The sequence below is a fragment of the Rhododendron vialii genome, chromosome 9a, assembly GCF_030253575.1.
Source record: "Rhododendron vialii isolate Sample 1 chromosome 9a, ASM3025357v1".
NCBI classification, from domain to species: domain Eukaryota; kingdom Viridiplantae; phylum Streptophyta; class Magnoliopsida; order Ericales; family Ericaceae; genus Rhododendron; species Rhododendron vialii.
The window spans coordinates 40,109,806-40,126,855 of record NC_080565.1 but is presented as its reverse complement, the minus strand read 5'-3'; the positions used below and the strand labels follow the sequence as shown (position 1 = coordinate 40,126,855).

Genomic DNA, 17,050 nt, shown 5'->3' with positions numbered 1-17,050 from the left:
TTCTGCTGATGCCGTAGTACTGGTTTTGCAAGACGGCTAAATAATTATTAACTGATGCTCAAGTATTAAGGTCTGGAAACGTTTTTTTTTTTTTTAAATAACCGGATGTCCGGGCCAGTTTGCACGCACGGTTGACAATATGCAAGTCCTAATCAAGCTTTGCTTTCGATCGTCTATGTATATATTTGGGTACATGTATTTATATCTGTCCATTATTTAACGTGAATTGAGGCAATAATAGTATACGCCATCCTGCTTTTTTTACTTTGGCAAATAATAACTGGTGCAAGGCAGCTAAGTCAGAAGAATGGCATATTCTGCTTGGATACGCCAGTACTAAACCATGTTTTCAGAAGAGTTTTATTATGGGGTCCCCACAAGATTGGTTGACGACTTGTTGGTATGTGGAGGCAAGGTTAAAAATTTCGAGTTTTATTAATAGTAAATAATATTATGTTGGGTCAGGTCATTTCAGGATAAATTAGAGTAGAAAAAAAGGTTTGCCGGCCAAAAGTAGTTGACCTAGAATAGATGACGGGGATCATCGCCTGGGGTAGCGAGAGAGATATTGTCATCAACAAGCCAGACATGATATAGCGATCACGGGTGGAAAAACTGTTTAATTGCTCTTTGTAAAAGGAAGGAAACCATCTTACTTCCAAGTTTTTTTTTTTTTTTTCCTTAAATCAACAAAGCAGAGCACCAACACATTGTTCACTAGATAAAATCCTTCACTACCGTTACAGCCGTACAATTTAAGAAAGTAACCAGCATATCTTGTAGGTTATGGGCGGAGGAAATGGGTGTAGGTGGTCTTCGAATCCCACCCGTGTATGCAAACTTTGATTCTCTTGGGACAATCCTGTTTGATCTCCGAATCACACCTTCTTTTGGTTCAACACTGAAGATCAAAATTTCAGCTCAGTGGAGGCATAAAAATGCATGTAGTTGATGGAAAGAAAGAAATAGACATAAGCTGTGCGAGAGTGAAGAGAGTAATCCTCATTGGGGTATATTCGTATCTTAGTAGTATCTTATGTGTTGTGTGTTTTAATTTTGTTTTCAAATTTTGTAAGTATAAAATGTGCGGGTCCAGCTGTGGAATCATATCATATCATATGAATGAGCCACTTGTCACAGGCCTCACCCTTCTCATGCATCAAAATTGGTGACTTGAAAGCAGCCTAGATCCCAATACAAGAAGGGCTCTATTCATGCATGTACTACAAACTAGATTGGGCAAACAGTTTTGACCCTGCGAGTACGTAGCTAGCTAGCCTCCACTGAAACCCCACACCATGTGCTGTGCCCTCCTGGCTGACGCTTCATCTAATTTCCCAAATCCTAAAAATGACTCTTTTCTCATTTCCCAATACTCACTGTTCTTTCTGATTGAAGGAGTATGGGACTCTACTTCTAAGAGGACCATAATTACCATTGCTCCTATTTACTTTCGTTTACTTAATTGTTGCCTTGCGTTTTACTTAATCCTCCAAGATGTTGACACACTTCGATCTCTATCTTCATGGGGAAACTGTGCATAAAAAAGGTAACAAATCATTCAAATAGAAAGTGATCAGTTATTTGCAAGTTGCTGCTTCGTTAATGTAAACTACTACTACTATATAATTTCTCTGAGTGCTTTCCCTTCACGTGCCTTCTACTTTTAGAATGTTTTCCTGCACTTATTGTATAAAAATGGCCGAGGACGATTCAGAACAGGAGCTTTCTACTTACGGGTATGCTATTTGATCTAATCTCCACCTTCAATAGCGAGTATTAGTAGTAGTAGTAGTAGTATGTATATATATACACACACAAGTCATTATTTTCATAAAGACAAGCTTTCCCCTTTAAGCAACTCTTGGTGTTCATTAGAATTTCCTCTTCCACTTCATTCTGTTTGTTGGGTACGGGTACAATATCATCAAACAATCGACGTGCTCTACTACTTTAGTTCCCCTTGTCTGTTGAATCACAAATGAAAAGAAGAATGATGCTCAGATAGTATTGAGCATTGCCCACTTAGAGAAGCTAGCTGCACCTTAGTAGTACATATTATCATCCTTTCTGTTACCTTTTCGTTTGGCACTTTTTTTTCCCTTTTTGTTTCTGTAGCCATGTCACGAGGTGGAAATATTAGGAAGATAACTGTCTTTTCTCTTGTTTTTGCAGTGTGAATAGTTTCGAACTAATCCAATCACCAGAAAAATTTGGCAAAGGTCCATAAAAACATAGAAGGTATGACTCGAGCCTATTTTTCTAGAAATGTGATAAAAGGATGTTGGGGTGATCAATGGATCCAAATGACCTATTTTTTTCTGACCAAATGATCGAATCAGATCATCACAGCTGTTCCGGATATATAGTCCCATGATGCCAAACTGCAGTCTAGTCCACATGAATGGACAGGAGTCGGTTCATTCTCGTACTTTATTTATCTACTCTCTTTGGTGCGGTAGCCATCTACTATGTATGTGTGTAGACGTTTATTGACTCAATATTGTGTCTGTTAAGTGGCCGATGGCATAGCTTTTCCACAAGAGTAGACAGACTCTCAAGCTCATGATGTGGTAGATAGGGTTAAGGAACAAAGTAAGATGTAGAGTGAAACTTAGAGTATCCGTTCTCTTGCTTTTTATTAATCAGAAGCAACCTATATATAATAAGTACAGGGGTAACAATAGGAATAACTGGTGCCATGTACCAGAGTATTTCACATGGGGAAACTGAGCCAAACTTTTTGAATGGAAAAATTAGCTTATATAAAAGGCTACAGCTTTTGCAGCTAACAAGGGGTAGAAACAGCTTGCATGCATGAAGGAACTACCAGAATTCAAATCAGGGGGAGTCTCATTTGTAAGTCTGCATGATTACCAATCTTATCCTATGAATTATTTTAGGAAATGCATCAGTTCCTGATCTTTTCGTGCAATTTGACTCATTAGAACAGGGAATGGGAAAACACTTCGAGAAAAGTTTCTAAGCACTCAAGTATGGAGAACAAATCACTTTGTTCAGTATATAACCGGCACATGGACATTTCAAGGAGCCCCAACCATGCCATGGAGTTCTTATGCCGATCATGGAGCCCGTCTGCCTCCGACTTCCAACAGATGTTCCAATCAAGTGTGAGAACTCAACCACTCATCATTCGTGTCTCATACAGTTCTGAAACCAATGAGAAAAAGTTGAAAACAATCTTGTTTTCTTTTTTTTCATTGCGCAAAACAACTTTAGAATTTTATAATAAGGTTTCAAAATATTTTTCTAAGAAATGAAGTGTTACTTTTATAGAATTTGTTCATGCCTCTGAATGCCAATGAGAGCATAGAGGAGCATGAAGAGATAGAGGAGCATGAAGAGAGAAAGGTACAGAAAACATTTGACAACCAGGCCTTGAATAGCAAGCAGAAAACCACCGAAGCGGACAAAACATGGGTAATCTTTCCCTCACTCTTACGGAATTTTTCATACAAAATGTTGCACCAGAATGAAGTGGCGGTGGTGGCACTCTAGACGTAAAGGTACCTCATTAATGTTTCCCATAACAATATACAAATCAAAAGTCTGTACAAAGTTTCCGAACATAATGGTGTGAGAAAAGTGGACCTTATAATTGAATTCAAAACAGCATTGTGGGTTATGATCCTTAGAACACCACTTCCATATCCTCCTTTCTGTATGAATTCCTGAGTTAGAAACGTTTAATTTCATGTCCGCATATATACGTTCTGTAGATGGACTTCAGTCACATGAAGGGGTGGCTGAAAGGAAAATCATTGACCAACTTGTTTAGATCAGAAAGGGAGAAGAAGAAAGAGGAAGTCCGACTTCACATGGCAAAACTACATGCAGCCCTTTCTCTCACACAACTGGCTGCAGCCATAGCGGGATTTGCCACCAATGGAAACGGTACAGAAGCACAAGATCACATCAAACACGTGACAAGTAGCAATGGAGGAAGAGCAACAGTTTTAGAATGGGATCAAGACATGGGTGTTGTGGTTGCCTCGGCTGCAGCTTTACTCACGGCAGTTTGTGCCGAAGCGGCAGAAGCCCTTGGGGCAAAGCGGGCTCGGGTTGCCTCCGCTGTGAAGTCAGGCCTGGCCACCCAAACTCCTATTGACATGATCACACTAACAGCCACAGCTGCAACATGTAATATTTCACAAACCTTCAACTCTTGTCTTGTCTTGGAGCTTATTAGATTTGAAAGTTAGGATAACCATACTTTGCCAATTACCTACCTCTGTGGTCTAACTACACAGCGGGTGCGTAGCTCAAAAGGAACTCATAACCCTTTTGGTTAGGACTAGAGTGCAAAATGGACGGGAAGTTTTCCCGTCAACTCTCATACCCAAATAGAAAGCGAGGAAAAATTATGGGCAAAATGAGGGAAATATAGTCATTTCTCATGAAAACTACTCCTATTACAGTTAGCATTTGCTGTAGTCCAAGCCACGTGAGTGATATTTTTGAATCAAATGGATATTGAAGCAACATCTTGGTTTGTGATTAGGTTAAAAGGGTTCACAGAATAGATTGTGTGTTTAACAGGTCTAAGGGGAGCTGCAACACTCGAATCAAGAGCTAAAGCAGACGCATACTTCCCAAGGATCCAAGAGCTTCTTAAAGTAGGTGTTCAAACATTAATAATCACGCCTTCTGGTGAGTGAGACAATTACTAAATCTCATTAATTTAAAAAAAGAAAAAAGAAAAAAGAAAAAGCACAGCTAGCCAAGCATAATTTCCCGAAAACTTTCCAAATACATTCAAGCCTGTGTGCTCTATAAACTAGTGCTTGAACAGGTGAGAGAGGACTCAAATGGGTGAGAATCCATCTAAAGCAAAGACAACCGACATTGAGCTTCAGAAAGAAATACTTGGGAGGAGCCCTAACAGCTTCAAAACAGTGTATGATCCACCTTCATATGTAATTCATTTCAACAATATACTGCACAATAGAAGTAAAAGAACAAAATAATATGTTGAAACACAATGTTTTCAAATTTGCCAATATCATGTTTGGTTCTGACTCTAGTACCTTTCCAGATAAGATCATCAATGTTTTGGAGGAAATCAAGGACGACAAAGGCAGCAACTTCCTCAGCTTGCAGACTAACAAAGGCATTATCAAGCTGCTCTTTGACGACGAGAAGCAATCTCTCATCTTTGTCTCTACAATTTCCAACCTTCTACGGATTCACAACTCCTGCGAAATCATGGAGTCGAGAAAGTTGTAACTATTATGCTTAAATGTTTCTCCAATAATCACAAAGTTTCCTTCAGTTGTCCAATTTTATACTCCATAGTCAATAAAAGTCCCCGCAGCTGCAGCATGAGTCCACATAATGAATCTTAAGTAGTCTATCCAATGATGTTCTCTTTCCTTATAACAGCATCAATACGTCTTTGTTTCGGCTACACACACACAGGAGGGAGAGAGAGAGAGAGAGAGAGAGAGAGAGAGTTTACATACAAGTAGGACATAATGAATTGGAAAAAAAAAAATCCTCTTCCTCTATTGTTTGTCAAATTTGAAAAAGAACAAGATATCATACAGATTAACACCAATGAGTATTCTTGCAATCAATTCAGATCGAGGAGACCTATTACCCACAAAAACAATAAACATACTGAGTCAAGTGTGGCTATTGTATCTCTTTAACTCTTGCCTGTCTTCTCAGTGTCCTGTAACTCCTGTTGAATCTCCACGACACAATTCATAAAGCGTAGCTTGGGGGGTTCTGTACTCATTTCTCCTCAAACTCAACGTCAATTATATCTGGATCTGACTTTCTCTGAGTATTGCCTCTACTACCTCTTGAGAAGAAATCCCCTTGTGGTTGCCATACAATATTTCTGCAGCCTGTGCAACGAACTACTTGGTTCTTGTAACCCACAAACTGCTTCTTGCAAGCTGGACAGGCCCCCTGCTCAAATAGATTAAAGCAGTAAGACAAACAATACAGTTTATCTAGATTATTAGGACAAAGCAAACTTTCCATGGCCCTGCGGCTTTTATTCATCTCCTTGTAAGACCACAGGTTCAGGTGTGGTATTAGAATTCTACATCCGTAGGCCCAAACCAACAAACAAGAGAAGTAATAGCGAGAATAACGTAGTTTTTAGAGAAGCAAAGTCGTGCGACTGAAGACATAAATTTCCTAGTTGTTAGGATGGTGCACTGAAATTAAAGTAAAAAGAATTCGACTATTGAGTAACGGGGCCTCAGTGCATCTATCCGACCGACCTCCCACTAATAAATCCTTGGTCACGATATGGAGACATGCAGAAAACTTGCAAAGGGTACGTAAAATATATTCAATCCATAATTCCCACACTTTAGGTTTTGATTAATTTTTTTTGTTTTTCATAGTTTGGACCCAGGTGCAAGGACAGATATCTTCATTTTCATTTCAGACCCCCAGTTGGGCTCATTCAAAAAATCTTACAAAATACTTTATATATCTTATGCATGAGTGTTTGTGTTCCACAAGTTCAATTGAGGAACCAATATTAATCCAGAATGGTACAAGCGTCCTCAATGAAATGAGAGGAAGCCAACTGCAGCATGTGGGGGAGTTGGAAAGGGGACCAAAAGCTCATGGCCAACTTGGACATGAAGAAATTGGATAACCATTTTCGATTCTATACAATTGTGCTATGTGTAGCAATGTTTTAAATCCCAGGCCGGTGAGCAAACCAGAAAAGAGACCAGGCTGATGGGCCACGAGTTCAACCGAGGGTGAGCCAAAATTGAACCGTTACGTCTTGAATATAAAAAATATAAATAGATATGTACGTATAAATATAACTCAAATATACCACACATTACGAATCATTTTAATCTAGTTTTTTCATGTGATCTTTTATGAACAACCACATGGTATTTTTGCAAGTGTATTTAGTAATATTATTGAGCATAATTTATCTTCTCTAATGAACACAGTAGGTATTTTTGGTTTTCTTTGCAATTCTTTCTTTGAAGAGAGTTGCAATGAGCAATTAAATTTTGATATTATATAACTTAATATGTGAAGATTGGGCTTGACAAATCACATATGTAGCTTAGATATAATTGCAAGTGTCATGTTGCTCTTTGAAAAAATGTGAGAGTGAAAGAATGCCCTAAAATAGTAAAATATGAATTTTACAATCCCACACCGGTTCCAAACCAAAGTGGAAGCTTTCGTTTCCTCTATAATTCTGAGCACTAGCTATTGTAAGCCTGTTAGAGGCAGTCAGCGTAACCAGCGCCTTCAGGTTTGAGACAAGTAAAAAGCTATGAATGGTTTGGGTCAACCAACCCAAAACAGTTTAATTGGTTCAATAGTTTAACCGGGCATTAGAGTCAGTTTTATGGAAACAGCCCAGTTTTCATAAATAAAGGGTTCCAGAGTTGAACCACACCGGACAAGGGGCCGGTTGGTTGGCCAACTGGTTTGACCGGCCGGTCCAGTCCAGTTTTAAAAACACTGGTGTGTAGTATGAGTCTATAAGATGGCACGTTACCTTACAGGAATTTAACAAAACAATAAAAACTATATTAATCTCAAACAGAAAGGCATACAGTATGAAACAACAACTTGTTTTACCTTGATGACAAAATTATTGGCGATTGTTCCAATGAGAAGCGGGCCAGCAAATGGCAATATCCATACTGCAAATATGAAGAATCGAAACATCCATCCTGATAGAGCGAACCAGAGGAAGAATATAGTCTACAAAATTAAATAAGATGCAAGTGAGCTGACGGAAAATAGACAGCATAAAACAGGCCCTCCTCCAAAATGTTCACCAGACGTGATGGATGAACCACGTCATGCCAAACAAAGAGGGATTCATCACGATTCAAGAACATAGTTGAGTCAAGAAGCACAGCATGAAACACAATACGAGGTGATACTCACAGCCAAAATTCTGCCTAATGGAGAATCCAAAAAGTCATTAAGTTGCTTCCTGTACTGCAAGAATACCAAAAACACACATTAAAAAAAGTAACTATTTCAGAAACACATAAAATGACTTCATATTCGTGCATCAAAACAATATCAAGCAATAGAGCCGAACTAGGTTACAAAAATTTTCACAAGTATCTGCAAGAGATACGCAACTATTAATCTAAGGAATCACGAGGCCTAGGAGATGCTTGGGTGGATATTCATTTGGTCAAGCCAATGATGTTCAAAACGTGTTATTACAAGCAAAGATAAATTTGGTTGAACTGTGCAATTACCCCAAGGGCTTGGCCTAGTGGTCCAGGCTTGGGACTCAGGGATTTGCTCCCTCCTAAGATCTCAGGTTCGACTCCCCTTGCCAGTAATTCATGGCCACCTCCCCAAATGTAAGCATGTGAAACGACTGTGAGAGGGGCTGTAAGGATTAGTCTGAGATGTGTGCAAGCTGGCCTTGCATACCCTGCATTTCCCATAAAAAAAAGAGAAAAGAATGAGGCACAATCTTAGTCTTTCTCCAAAGAAGCATGGATGGTCCAAGAGGGGAGCGGAGCAAGTGGGACAATTGTGAGTATTTGAATGGTTCTTGTGTCACCTCATGGGGTTGACATAGAGCCTAGAGGAACCCATGGTAATCTTAGAATGACATGAGGAGAACACGGCAACACTTGATAGAAGTAGGGCATGGACCCACAACACAAATGAGTAGTTAACTTGTTTTTCTCTATTGAATAAAGGACAACATTGCTTTGCAAGAATGAAATTATACAAGAGGCTGATGATGAGTCTTCCTGGGTAGGTTTATGAGACCAACGCTACATAACTGAAGGCAAACAATCCTATCATGACTCGAACTTCTAGTATCCACTTAGGTCCAAAATTACTCAATATCGGTAAGACTTGGCGTAAAACTTGGAAACATTTCAGGACAAATACAATAACTTCGATGGCTCTTTCAAAAACTTTAGAAAAATCTTGAATGATAAGCCATCAAAAGGAATCAGTAGATTCAGTAGCATTGCTCACTATTACACAGCTAGACTCAGACCACTAACATTTCACCAATCCACTATTCCACTTTGAGAATTCATTTGAATGCCATACTCTAGTTTGTAGAGTCTAAAAAGAGAAATCCACAGCTCTCCCTCTGACTCGGGAAGAGGCTCTCACACGGCCACGATTCACACCACTATTACTCAGGTAACAACGAAATTCAACCTCTCTTTTTTTCCAGCGGTATGCATTAGCGGGGTTAAGAGGAAGTTAGCAAGTTAGTCCACAAGGATCCAAAGACTGTCCATAGCCCTGAATCACAAACACCACTTGAATCCTGGCCTCCCACAAAGGAAGGACCAGGAGATGCCAACTGGGCAAGAGCCCATTAACAAAAAACGAAATTCAACTTAATTCATGACGAAATCGCGAAACTAACAGCATCAAAATGCACATACGAATACATAATCAATGAAAGATAGATAGACAGAAAGGAGTGGGAGAGCTGGAAAGGAACAAACTTTGGGCCAGTTCCGACTAAAATCGAGAGTAAAAGTCCGCCACCTCTGCGTGACCTCGAAGTCGCGGTCCAGCTCCCTGGCCCGGCCGGCTGCGGACTCTGCCACGGCCGAGAGCCGCCGCGAGACGGAGTACTGTCGGTCGATGCGCTCAGCCGTCTTCTTGGTCTCGAAGAGGAGCTGCTCAAAACCATCGTTGGCGCTCCGCCACGCGTCTCTCCAAAGCTCACCGGATGCCGCACGCTTAGCGAAGCCGTCGAAATCGGTGCGACTGAAGAAGGCCCGTGGAATTGTGGAGTTTTGGCGTTGGTGGGGCCGCTGCAGCAGCCACTGTGATTGTGAGGAGTGTAGTAGAGGACGGTGGTGCCATGGCCATGGCAGATTCGTCGTCGTCGCCACCACCACACAGTAGTACCTCATAGATTAGAGGATCTTTGTGTAGTTGGATCCGGAAGTTGGAACGTTATTATAGAAGACAGACTAATACAGATGATAGGCAGAAAGAAAAAGGGGGCCGCTATTCGCAGCGCTCTATTTTCTCCCGGAGCCCATTAAAAATTTGCAAGTAATTACAACATGACCCCCTAATGTATAATGACTTACTTACCCTTATACCTATACATGAAATGACCTATATGCCCTTATAACCAAAATCCCTAAATTATCCAGTACCCCCTTCCCCTCAAAATCCCCCCAAAATCATCATTCACGTTTGAAAATAAAAAAAACGCACACAACCTCCAGTTCTTCATTCTCAGCTTTGTACCAGTTCATCTTCTCTTCTCTCGGCTCTCTAAATCATCATTCTCTTTTTTCCTCTCTCTCAAATTTTTCAATGGAGGAGGAGCAAAGACCATATATTGTATCAATGGAAGGTTCAAGTCCTTCCATTGATCCATTTTTTGACCCACTTGTAGGATTTGATTTTGAAATTGAATCAAATTTTATTGACAACCATATCATGGGAGAGGAGAAGAATGATATTGTGATGGACACTGTATCTTGGAAGCCGCGTGAGGAGGTAAGTTTTTCCGTTTACAATGCCTCTGTTTTGTTGTTGTGGCGTCTGGATTTTGTAAACCCAGTTTTTCAAGGGTTTCGTCGATGTTTCTGGTTCGAACAGAATGAACAGAATAAAGTAAGTAATTTCGGTAGCTAACCACTGTAAAATATTACCATATTCGATAGCTAGTTACCGAAATTGAGATACATTTTCAGCATCTAATTACCGAAATATATGTTTATTGTTTTTTTGTTGTATGCATTTTTGACATGTAGTTACCGAAATAGAATCTTTTTTTCAACAGCTAGTTACCGAAATGTATGTATGATTTTCCTATATAGTATTAAGTTTAGCAGTTCTTTACCGTAGTTTGAACATATTTTCGACATGTATTTACCGAAATATAATCTTTTCTTCAACAGCAATTTATCGAAATGTATGCATGGTTTTCCCATTATAGATAGTTCGGCAGTTGTTTACTGAAGTTTGAATATATTTTCGACGTGTAGTTACCGAAATATAATCTTATTTACTTATGTATAATTTTGTAGACATAGTTCGGTAGTTGGTTACCGAATTTTGAACATGTTTTCGACGTGTAGTTACCAAAATCTTATGTATAATTTTTTTCTATAGTTCGGCAGTTGATTACCGAAATTTGAATATATATTCGATGTGTAACAACCGAAATATAATCCTATTTTCAATACCTACTTACCGAAATGTTATGTTATAATTTTCCTATACATAGTTCGGCAGTTGGTTACCGAAGTTGGAATATATTTTCGACGTGTAGTTACCGAAATGTAAACTTATTTTCAACAGCTACTTACCGAAATGTTGTGTATAATAATTTTCTATGCATAGTTCGGCAGTTGGTTACCGAAGTTGGAACATATTTTCGACGTGTAGTTACCGAAATGTAATCTTATTTTCAACAGCTACTTACCGAAATGTTGTGTATAATAATTTTTCTATGCATAGTTCGGCAGTTGGTTACCGAAGTTGAACATATTTTCGACGTGTAGTTACCGAAATGTAATGTTATTTTCAATAGGTACTTACTGAAATGTTATGTAATTTTGGCCATGCCGAACGTTCGGCAGTTGGTTACCGAATTTTGTATATATTTTTGACATGTGGTTACCGAAAGTGATACTTATGCGAATTCTATGTATTTTTGACATTCACTTACCAAAACAGATCTAGAGAGGTATAAAACTTGTTTTAATGGACTTTTGAATTTTTGATACTTTCTTCAGGGTGACGCTTCAACGCACGGCAGCCATATAGGTCCAGTGACCATAGCACCGGAGTGTACGACGGAGAATGTGAGTGCGCACGGCAGCCACATAGGTCCAATGGCCCTATATGATTTGACACGAGAGTTTACAACGGAGAATGTGAGTGTTTTCAAAATAGTTGGATGATTCAATGGTTCTTTGGATTTTCTTTGTTTACTGTTATTAAATGTTTTTGTTGAATCATGTTTGTAGGTTTTTGCATCTGAAGATATGTTGAGAGATTGGATAACATCTACCGGTAAGGAAAATGGGTTTGTAATTATCATAAAGTCGGCAGAGAGAATGACAAAGAACCGAAGGCCAAGGATGCGGTTTGCATGCGAACGGGGTGGAAAGTTTAGACCGTTTATCAACAAGGCAAAGGACAAAGGAGGTAATGTGAAGGAGAATGGCAATGGCAAAGAAGCGAAGGCAAAGAAGATAGCACGCGTCACAGGAACTAAGAAATGCGAATGCCCGTTTCAACTGAGATGTGTTAAGGGGTTGGAAGGTTGGACTGTCACTGTCTACGACGGCAATCACAATCATCCTCCTGCGAAACAGCTTGAGGGGCACGCTTATCCCGCGAGGTTATCTTTGGAGCAGTCGAATATGTTGGTGGATATGTGTGTTTCGTCATTGTCTACACCGCGAGAGATCCTAAGTCTAATAAAGGGCAAGGATGAATTCAATGTAAGTTCAATTAAAACCATCTACAACGCACGCTACAAGCATGGGTTTAAGGACCGAGCGGGAAGATCTCAAATGCAATATTTATTGGCTAAGTTACAAGAATATGGGTACATCGAGTTTAATCGGAAAGATGACAATGACTGTGTGAAGGACTTATTTTGGTCACATCCTACTTCTGGTGACATGTTGCGTGCTTTCCCTCGGGTTTTGTTGATGGATTGCACATACAAGACCAACAGATACAGGTTTCCTTTGCTCCAGATTGTTGGCATTACATCCACCGAGAGGACTTTTTCGGCTGCCTTTGCATTCATTGATGGGGAGAAAGAGGAAAACTATACGTGGGTGTTGGAGAAATTGAAGAGTATAATGGATCCTGCTGCACTTCCCGGTGTTATTGTGACAGACAGGGAGTTAGCTCTAGTGAATGCCATTACAAGAGTGTTCCCAACGGCCAGCCATCTTCTTTGTCGATGGCATATTGGGCAAAATGTATATGCCAAATGTAGAAAGATGTTTGATGAGACGACTTGGGCTCTATTTAAGCATGCTTGGGATTCACTGGTGTACTCACCGACTATATCTTTATACGAGCAAACACTTTGTACAATGAAGCGGGAGTTTGTGCTATATCCAGATGCGCTTCTGTACGTTGAGACAAATTGGTTGGGACCGTATAGGCAGAAATTTGTATCAGCTTGGACGAACAATGTAATGCACTTTGGCAACCTGACAAGCAATAGGTAAATGGCTAGCACCATATGCATGTTTCACTGTGTCCATATCTTTTCACAATTAGATATTGATATTTCGATGCCTAAAACTTTCCTTTACCATTTCCACAGGGTTGAGTCTGAACATGCGAAGCTGAAATCCCACGTTGCGAATTGCCAAGCCAACTTCTCGGCGGCCTGGGCTAAAATGCACGACTTGGTTAAATTACAAATCACGGATATAAAGGGTAGCTTTGAGAAAAGTTTGAATTGTTGGCAGCACCAGTTTAGAATTCCTATCTTTGACCATTTAAGGGGAGCTACTTCACAGACTGCCATGGGTTTGATGTTGCCGGAGATTAAGAAAATTGATGACATGGTCGTGGAGGACAAGGTTGACTGTGGCTGTCCTATTCGCCGAATCCATGGTTTACCTTGTGCTCACGAGATTGCTCCATTCAAGAATCGGGGTGAACCCATACCGTTGTCGTTGATTAATGATCATTGGAAGATGCTTTCGTTTGAGAAACATAAAGATGATGGGGCAATTTTGAAACTAATGAATGCCGATTGGAATATCTTTATGGCCAAAATGGTTGGCCAAAACCCTATGACCCATATGCATTGGATGAAGACTTTGAAACCCATTTTGAATCCATCAACCATATACCTGTCTTCACCCCAACAGAAGGTCCAGACCCGCGGTCGAAAGTCCGGTTCGGTCAATAAGTCAATGCGTAGGAACCCGTCTGAGTTTGAGTATGTTGAGGCATCCTTGGAAACTCCTAAGTCGGTCAAGGAAAAAACCCCTAAGGCTAAGGCAGTTGTGAAAAAAAGGCCCAAGGCGAATGCCATGGCGGATGTGGAAACTCCCGACAAGACCACAAAAAAAAAAAGCATCAATGCGGTGGATGATAATAGCCCCAAGGGAAAGGCCATTGTGAGAACCCCCAAGGCGGCAAAGAAGTTACCGAGGCGGAAGAAGCCAAAACTTCTTGGAACCCTTTTTGTAGGACCGTACCTTAATAACTTTCCGGAACCAATTCGGCCGCACGTAAAATCTATAACGGATGTGACAAGTGATGGAAATTGTGGGTACCGAGCGGTAGCTTATTTTATGCACCAATTCGAGCACAATTGGAAGACATGCCGAAATGATTTGCTCTTGGAGGTGAATAACCATTATGACCTGTACGAAAAGATTACTGGTATCGGAGGTGCTAACAAGTTGCGTTATAGATTGTCGTTCTTTCAAGACGGAACTGCACCCGAAGATAGGTGGATGATTTTCCTGACATGGGTCACGTTGTAGCTTCAACTTATAATGTGGTGGTTGTCCTCCTATCCCAACTTCAATGCCTTACTTTCCTTCCACTCCATTCTCGTCCTCCATCATCAGACCAAATAAGGGTTCTTGGAATTGGACTTGTGAACGGAGATCACTTCGTACAGGTACATACTGTATAATTTTCTTTCTCATAAATTCAACATTACTACAAATTGCCTTCATGTGCAATTTTTAAAGTCTTTTTACTTTGATAGGTTGATCTAAAAGCATGTTCCCCCGTGCCGCCTATTGCCAACAATTGGTTCAAATTTCGATGGGAGGAGGCCAATGAATGGGAGACACTTTTTTCTGCCGAAATGGAAGCATTTAAAGCCATAATAGGAAGTGATGTAGCAACCGCTGAGTCGATTGACGTAGATTAGTTTTGTTTTATACGTATGGTTATCATGTTGACGCTTTATATTGCAATGTTGTTAACTAAGCACATTCATGGAGTTTGGTTTCGCTCTTATGGGGTTTATGTGAACAAATTGACTGAGCACAAGTTCATTTCAGAGGCTGCATTCCAAAGTTATTGTAATCTTGTTGTAGCTGCATACCGATATTTTTGTATTTTTTCAGCATCTATGACCCGAAATTTGTATAATATTTCAGCAGTTGGATACCGAATCATTCTATTTCATCATGTGCCTGCTGAAATATGTTTTTATTTTTGAACAAAAAGTTAGGTGGACTCTCTGAGGCACCAAGTGTCATTGATGGAGTTGAATCTGAATCTTTTTTGCCCAAATATGAGTACCACAATCTACAGAGGGGCCGAGTATTGGCAGCCCCGTAATTTCTCCCTTAGCACTATATTTTGGTAAATAGTTGTTGAAAATCATACATAACATTTCGGTAAACAACTGTTGAAATAAAGTTTATATTTCGGTAACTACATGTCGGAAATAAGTTCAACATTCAGTAAACTACTGCCGAACGAACATTTTCGGTAAATAACTGTTGAACAAAATATTATATTTCGGTAATTGTATGATGAAAATGTATCTTAATTTCGGTAAGTAACTGTCGAAGGGCCCATGAAATTTTTTTTTGGGCTAAAGGAGAATGTTTTATTGTCGCCCCCTTTACAGAAAATACAAGACAACATTTGAGTGTCTATCCAACATTTACAATGTTTCAGAAGATTATAAGACTCGTTTTGTCACACTTTGAGCACCACAACTTATACAAAACTTATATAAAACAAGTATAAAATAACATTGAAAATGTCAAACGATACTATTTTACGATGGAGCAGGTTGGGGTGGCTCAGGGCTCCTACACAGCAACAAGGCACAACTGCGTATTATTGTAAGCCCCGGACAGGGTACGTCAGGGGAAGTGAAGGAAGCTCCACACACCTTCACAGCTACAGGAGCATCGACGTGACTACAACTCCGACGACGTCGAGAGGGAGGGTAGGTGACGTGCCTTCCACTCAACAAGAAAACCAAATGTGGTCGTTGTAGTATGTACGCACACTGACCGACGTTCCCAACACCTCTTATTCGGACAAGGGAACGAATGGTCAGGACGTTGAATATTCCCAATACCTCATATTCGGATGGACACGGCTTGATTACCTAGCTTGGAAAAAGCATGACAATGCACAAGCCATCGAAATAATTTGACTGATGAAAATATATGTACGCTATGGGATGTACATATGTTAATTGAAACTCCGGCCATAGGGTTTACAAATTTGGGACACAGGTTAAATTTTGTATGAAATAGTTGGAAATATAGAGGGAGGTATGAGTCTGAAACTCCCTCTGTCAGCTCCCAATTTATAGGCATATACGTTGGGGCTTTGAGATGAAGATAATGGGCTGTATGGAGAAAATTGCAAGTTCAAAACAAATCAACTGATTGGACAAGGCACTGCACATATTTACGAAAGATTCTCTCCCTGAGGAGGAGCATGTGGGTGGGGGCACTATACAGAAGTTTGGTTGCCGAAATTATTGGGGAAAAAGATTCTGCCCTTTTTCAACATTTGCTTGCTGAAGTAATTATAAAATTTCGGTTCCTTATTACTGAAAAGTGTTATTAATTTCGGTTGCAGGTTGATTTCAGCATTTCAGCATTTGCTTTCCGAAATTATTAAAATTTTTCAGTAGTGTCCTACCAAAAATTGTGAAAGTTTCAGCATTTAGAACCTGAAGTTGTTATAATAAATATTTCAGCACTTCGATACTGAATAATTTGTACGATTTACAGAACATAAATGCCTTTTTAGATTCTCTCCCTGAGGAGGAGCATGTGAGTGTGGGGGCTCTATACAGAATTTTGAATTGGCCTGGGGGAGTAGATAATGTGATGTATGGAGAAAATTGCAACTTCAAACAAATGTTGTGATTGGACAAGGTACTGGACTCCATCATATTTACAAAGATTCTCTTCCTGTGGAGGACCATGTGGACAGGGCCTGAAATTTTGAAAGTTTGTTTTTGTGAAAGACACTTTCATAGTAGTTCAAAAAAAGCAGAACAAGCTTGACCAAATGTTCGTAAAAAAAAAGCCCAACATGTCCAAGTAGCAAATGTCTTACACAA

General features: G+C 39.9%; 3 protein-coding genes across 3 annotated transcripts; 2 read left to right on the top strand and 1 right to left on the bottom strand.

Moving 5' to 3' along the window:
- Window positions 1-1,868: 1,868 nt before the first annotated feature.
- On the top strand, window positions 1,869-5,301 carry LOC131301442 (VAN3-binding protein-like). The gene is made up of 7 exons (XM_058327744.1): window positions 1,869-2,859; window positions 2,949-3,131; window positions 3,298-3,441; window positions 3,741-4,161; window positions 4,561-4,671; window positions 4,814-4,918; window positions 5,057-5,301. Exons 1-7 carry the CDS (start codon window positions 2,818-2,820, stop codon window positions 5,245-5,247), a joined length of 1,197 nt encoding a protein of 398 aa, XP_058183727.1. The 5' UTR covers window positions 1,869-2,817; the 3' UTR covers window positions 5,248-5,301.
- Window positions 5,302-5,474: 173 nt separating this feature from the next.
- LOC131301444 (uncharacterized) lies at window positions 5,475-9,950 on the bottom strand. Its single transcript, XM_058327745.1, has 4 exons — window positions 9,477-9,950; window positions 7,918-7,971; window positions 7,603-7,728; window positions 5,475-5,937 (listed from the first exon to the last, which is right to left on the bottom strand). The coding sequence occupies exons 1-4, from the start codon at window positions 9,891-9,893 to the stop codon at window positions 5,758-5,760; spliced, it is 777 nt and encodes a 258-aa protein (XP_058183728.1). The 5' UTR covers window positions 9,894-9,950; the 3' UTR covers window positions 5,475-5,757.
- Window positions 9,951-10,341: 391 nt separating this feature from the next.
- LOC131299914 (PKS-NRPS hybrid synthetase cheA-like) lies at window positions 10,342-14,875 on the top strand. The gene is made up of 6 exons (XM_058325486.1): window positions 10,342-10,494; window positions 11,739-11,879; window positions 11,973-13,195; window positions 13,298-14,382; window positions 14,478-14,617; window positions 14,708-14,875. Exons 1-6 carry the CDS (start codon window positions 10,342-10,344, stop codon window positions 14,873-14,875), a joined length of 2,910 nt encoding a protein of 969 aa, XP_058181469.1.
- The last annotated feature ends 2,175 nt before the right edge of the window (window positions 14,876-17,050 follow it).